Source organism: Miscanthus floridulus, chromosome 8, assembly GCF_019320115.1.
Source record: "Miscanthus floridulus cultivar M001 chromosome 8, ASM1932011v1, whole genome shotgun sequence".
Lineage (NCBI taxonomy): Eukaryota > Viridiplantae > Streptophyta > Magnoliopsida > Poales > Poaceae > Miscanthus > Miscanthus floridulus.
The window spans coordinates 19,686,078-19,692,292 of record NC_089587.1 but is presented as its reverse complement, the minus strand read 5'-3'; the positions used below and the strand labels follow the sequence as shown (position 1 = coordinate 19,692,292).

The 6,215-nt window shown below is 46.8% G+C and overlaps 1 protein-coding gene across 1 annotated transcript; it reads left to right on the top strand.

Moving 5' to 3' along the window:
• The first annotated feature begins 393 nt into the window (after window positions 1-393).
• Window positions 394-2,505, top strand: LOC136468655 (uncharacterized). The gene is made up of 3 exons (XM_066467145.1): window positions 394-682; window positions 1,849-1,967; window positions 2,037-2,505. Exons 1-3 carry the CDS (start codon window positions 394-396, stop codon window positions 2,070-2,072), a joined length of 444 nt encoding a protein of 147 aa, XP_066323242.1. The 3' UTR covers window positions 2,073-2,505.
• Window positions 2,506-6,215: the final 3,710 nt, after the last annotated feature.

Here is a 6,215-nt window from a genome sequence, read left to right as displayed (position 1 = left end):
ACTGGGAAGTTTTTTCCTCATTGCCATGCATTCCAACATTGCAAGTGCAGTAGACTGACAGATCTCATGTTCACATGATTTTGCGGTGCAACTGCAAACATGCTAATTAGATAGAGAGAATTATGTATTTGGCACTGAAACAAATCAGTCTTTCGTATTTGACATTTAAAAATTTAAACTTTTTTATCTGATACTAAGTTAAAATTTCCTTTTCTATATAGCACTCCAGCTCATTTTATCTATTTATCTATTAGTTGACTATTTTGATCGTGTCAGTTTTCGCGACCAACCTACCCTCGACTTTCCAAGCTGCCGAGAGCTCCTGTCTCCTGTGAGTCCTTCTTCTTCAAAAAAACAATAAACCCTGATTGATGGAAGGAGGAGGAGAGGATGATGGAGCAGAGGATGTTGCGGCCGGCGGCGCCCAGCACCAGCTGCGCGCGCCCTCTCGTGGGGCGACCTCACCCGGCGGAGCCAGACCGTGGTGCGGCGGCGGGGCCGACGCTCCGGCCAGCCCGCGGCGTGGTGGAGGCGGCGCAGCCCCTCCGGCTAGCCAGCAGCGTGGCAGAGGCGGCCTCCCGCGTCTGCGCGAGCCCCGCGCCGGAGCTCGCCGCCTTCTCGCCGGCCAAGAAGAGCGTCTCGCTCGCCGCTGCGTGCCAGCGCCGAGGACCCCGCCACGGAGGTAGTCCCTGTTCTCCTTGCCCCAGTACTCTTAGCTTAAGCTCGGCACTTTCTTTCCGCTGCCGGTCCCGCTCGGTGCGCGTGCGCGAGACCTGCTTTTGTGTAGGATCTCTCTAGGCCTCGCCGCTCTTGATCGCCAGCTGTCTATGAAATGCCAGAACGTAGGACCATCTGGGGGTCATCCGAGTGCATTTGTCAGATTGGAAGTGGTGAAAGTTCAGAATAGTAGAACAGGCCCTCTCTTGCTTCGGGTCATGTTGAACTGTGAAACTGAAAGGCATGATTTGATTTAATTTCACAAAACTACAACTATTCGTGTTTAACTATCAAGGAACTGCAACTTTCTGAGATCAGTTTCACAATCCTAAAACTATTTGTGCCCTTAGTTTCACACAAACCTAAGTCGACATGCTTGTGGGTCCACACTTAACTTGTGTGGTTGATACCTGATATACGGGTCCATACAAAATGTCATAGGTCTGTGAACCTGGTGGCACAAGCAATTGTAGTTCTGTGAAATTGGTTACAGAAGTTGTAGCTCCCAGTTAGCTAAGCATATTAGTTTTAGTGTTTTAGTTCCGTGAAATTAATTATCTTTTAACTGTTCTTGTTTTGTCCAAGTTCAACTGAGCACTGATTTCATTGCTAGTTGTAGGATCATGCTCCTCTAGTCCCTGCAGCTGAATAGACAATTACGATTTTCATTTTTGCTTTTCTGCTTCATCATGTTCGATTCTTCAGTAAACCCGACCAAATTCGATAACAGAAATTCCATAAGTCAATTTGGTTGTTGGATGAATAAGTGCTGCTGAGTTGCATTCGATTCTTCAGTAAACCCGACCTAATTCGATAACAGAAGTTCCATAAGTCGATTTGGTTGATGCACGAATGAGTGCTGCTGAGTTGCATTCGAGGAGACCATTGTACTTGTGGCTAAAAAAGGGCAGCAGTATAGTATGTAAAATTTACCACAATGATTTCCTTTCCTATTTCGAGATCAGTATGGCTTGAACAGAGTTTAAGAACTGAAAATTGAGTCTATTTCATTTGTGTTTTAGCTTCTAAATTAGAGCATTCCTTTATAATGATATTTTTCTTGCGAATGTGAATCATTCACTAAGCCAAAGGTACTACTGCTTAGTACTTCTTTTCTGTTTGGATAATCAGTCAGGGCAGAAGTGAATGAATCTGGAAGTGGTTTGGCTGTTGATGCCCTCTCGCAAGTTAAACATGTTCTGCTTCCAGTCCTTGATCGCAACCCTTACCTTTCTGAGGGCACAAGACAGGTTCATCTTTATCTTCAAAATACTTAAAGTGGTGAATTGTGTTCTGAATAATTTCTAAGGAATTTGTAGAGAATATGTATGAGATACATAAAGTGGAGAGGATGATGGAGCAGAGGATGTTGCGGCCGGCGGCGCCCAGCACCAGCTGCATGCGCCCTCTGGCGGGGCGATCTCACCCGGCAGAGCCAGGCCGTGGTGCGGCAGCGAGGCCGACGCTCCGGCCAGCCCGCGGCGTGGTGGAGGCGGTGCAGCCCCTCCGGCCAGCCAGCAGCGTGGCAGAGGCGGCGCGGCAGTGGCTCCCGGCGCACAGGCCACAGGGCAGCCTCCCCAGGCCAGATCAGGAGGATTGTGGGGGCATGTTCTTGGATCTGGAACGGGATAGAGTTTTCTTGCACTTGTTATTTGTGAGATTTGCAATGCTTTTTTTTGTGCTAGATGATTGGCTAGCTTAGAAATATCTGTTTGTTGTTGTCTTTATGTCTTGCGATGATCTGACAAGAATATAGGACTGACCAAACTGAGATGAGCGAGCTGCTAAACTGCATCAAACAATTTCTGACCAAGCTAACTAGACATGGCAAATCCCTCCCGTGCTAAGCATACCCGAGCGGGACCTGCTCTTGCCTTAGAATTTAAAATTTAAAATTTATTATTTATTTATTTGTAGACTTCGATTATCAAAATCCCATGTTTTAGTTCACAATATATTTGTGATATTTATAATTTTCTTATTTGACAACCTATCCATCTATTATTTTCCTATTTGGCATCATGTATTTCTGCTATAAAGAAGGGCATTCATGTCATTTTACTAGCCACTTGACGCCGTTACTGGCCCAAATGGACGATAGTGCTATCTAGGGAAGAAAATTTCAACTTGGTGTCAAATAAAAAAGTTCAAATTTTTTAGTGCCAAATGCGGAAGACTGATTTATTTTAGTGCCAAATACATAATTCCCCCAACTGGATATTACTGCACATCAACAGAACAAAACAATCACCCTTTGCATACCTCCAAATTTCTTGTCTAAATTTAACCATGGGGACTTGAGGTGGTTTTAGGACTCGAACTCGACTTAGGTGATGAGGATGGAGGTGTGCATTATACTAATAAAGCATTTTCTTTTTATAGACTAAATATGACTTATCAAAATCCGTCCCAAAATGTCCTATAACAAGAAGCTGTCATTATTCTACAAGTTAAACATGTAATGAGGATGTTGTGTATCTTTGTGGTGATTCACCTACATAGTCAGCTGAAATTGGTACATTGGTTCGCTCACTATGATCTTCCTGTTGCAAAATGATACTGATAAGCCAAATTGTTGTTTGGTGCGTGAATTAAACAACCTGTTCGGTTGGCTGATTCGTTTCGTTGCTGGTTCGTGAAGAAGTACTGCTGGCTGGTTTGTGTGAGAGAAAAATACTGTTCCGGCTGAAAATTTACGATCGTTTACGACAAGCTACAGCCAAGTGAACAGGCTGAAAAAGGTTCGTCGTCGCAATAATTGATCAATACTTAAGTGTTAGATTGATCTCTCAGCCAATAAGCCCAACGGCCTATTGGGCCTTGGTCACGCGCCCTGATCGGGGGCGTCCAACCCTACATGGTTGATGGGTCTCCGTCGCACTGCGCTATATAAAGAGATGGGGGTCGGCGGCTCGAGGTACGAGGTTCACCGTGAGCCGCAAACCCCACCAACAAACCCTAGACTGATCTAAGAGGGCGCGCAGCCAGCGATGGGAAGCTCCGCTAACTTCGCCGTCGTCACTGCTACGCCGTCCGCCTGCACTGCATCGACGTCCGTGCAACCTCTACTCCACCCGTCGCTACCTGTGTGCTGCCTCCATCACCGAAGCTGAGATGGCCAGCTCAACCGCGACTCCCTCCGAGGGCTCAGGTTCAACACCAGCACCCTTACCCTATCTCCCTCTCGGTGTAGTGTTCTAGGTTTAGATATGCATGTGCTATTACGGATCCAAGGGTTTCCCTCCTAGATCTACTGCTGGAGATCCTAATTGATATTACAATGGTATCAGAGCTAGTCTGTCTAGTCGTAGATCTGGATCAGGGAAGAAAAGAAATCGAACCCTAACCCTAGATCGGGTTCGGGAAAAGAAAAGAAAAGTTACCCGAGAAGAAATCAAATCGGGGGAAAAGCTATCCAAACCCTAACCCTAACCCAGGAAGGGGAAGAAAGGGAAGAGGGTAGCCTACCTCGCGTTTGCGTGGCACTGCAGTCACGCCGGCGCGTGGAGAAAAGATAGGCCGGCCGGGGGCATAGCTCGCCGGGATCCAGCGCCCGCTCGGTGACTGACTGAGAAAGAAAAAAAACCAATTTCAAATCGGAAAAGCAAACCCTAACCCTAAAAAGAAAGCCTACCTGGGCTTTTACCCACCGCCGGCGGCATCGCCACCGCGCGGAAAGGAGACCGCAGCGTCGCTCCCGAACGGCGCGCGAGACAGAGCCGAGATCCCGGCCGGCGGATGCGCTCAGGGCACCAACGCGAGGCCGCTCGACGGCGGTGCGCTCACCCAAAGGGGAGCGCGCGCACCGGCGAGGGGGCCCACGGTGGCGCCGTACTTCCTTTTCCTTCCGGCTGCCATGGCCGGCTCCGCTGTGGCTCTGGTGCGCGGCGCGAAGAGAGAGAAGGGGAAGACAGAATGGAGCTAGGGTTGAGGGAGGCGCGGCCGGCCAGGGTTTTGATGCCCCGAGCCGTGCGCTCCACCGTTCGATCTGGATGGACGGACGGAGATGATCGGGCCAGCGCTGCAGCCCAGGCGGGATAGGGCGTGAGGCCGGATTCCCGGCCCAGGCCCAGGTTGCGGCCTGGGCGCGGGGGAGCATGCGCCACGCGGCTGGGCCACGGGCAGCTGGGCCGGGAGAGCTGGCTGCGCGCGCGTGAAGCAGGCCATGGGCCGCATTCACTGGGCCGTGCGCACTGTTGCTGGATCGGGCCGAAATGGCCAAACAAATAGTACAGTCACAGTTTTTTTTATTTTCTTATTTTCCAGAAAACAATTTGATCAATTTGAATTGAATTTTTATGATAATTTTCTGTACAAAATTTATTCAACGATATTTTTTGTTCAGTAAATAGTAAAGTTGCTTCTGGAAAATAGGAAAATGATTATTGAATGTTAATGTTTCCGTTGCATATTTAAAGATGTAATTTTCATTATTAAATTCGAACCAACGGGAGAATTTAATTTTGAAAATGGATATGTTTTAAATTGATTATAATATTGTTGTTATTCTAACCAACGTTGATTAATGGCAATATTATAATGTTTTTATCATACATTAATTCTATTTCTGCCCAACGGTGATGTAGAATTAGTGTAGAAAATAATTGTATGTTTTAATTTTGACCAACGTTAAACTAAGGCATGCAATTGTTGTTGTTATTATTTGTGTTCTCACACTATTTGAATTGTGTTTTTAGGAGGATACAACTTGATGAGTTGTATCAAAGAGATCCCCACTCTAAAAGGTGATAACTATATTGAGTGGAAGAAAAAGATAGACCTGGCTTTCATCCTCGCTGAGGTGGACTGGGTTGTCACCACACCATGCCGAGAGAACCTGTGGCACCGGTGAGGGAGACAGATGAGACTGATGCTGCATGGCAGAACAGAGAGCGGGATTTTGCTCCCGTAAAGATGTCCTATGACCTTGAGCATAGGAAATGGGTCACTGCCAACCAGAAGTGTTTGGCAGTGATAAAGAACACGATTGAGCCTGCTATTGTGGGCTCAATTCCAGACTATGACACGGTCACAGAGTACCTAGAAAGAATAAAGAGTCAATTCACTGGCTCTTCAAAGACATATGCAACCTAGCTGATCAAGCAGCTGGTAACAGAAAGGTACTCTGGTGGCGGCAGTGGCATTAGAGAGCACATACTGAGAATGAGCAATCTGGCATCTAAGCTCAAATCAATGGATTTGGCACTCAAGGATGAGTTTCTTATTCATTTGATTTTTGCTTCTTTGCCCAAAGAATTTGACACCTTTGTTGTTAATTACAACATACAGCCTGAAAATGGGATTTAGAAAAGCTCATAGCCATGTGTGTGCAGGAGGAGGAAAGAATAAAAGTTTCACAAGGTGGTACTGTCAACTACCTAAAAGATAAGAAAAAGAACTATAATAACAGTTCTTCCTCCAAGTCATCTGGAAAGGGTGCCATGCAACAGTCTCAGAACAAGCAATTCCCAGTGGATAAAGATCAGTGTCTCTACTGT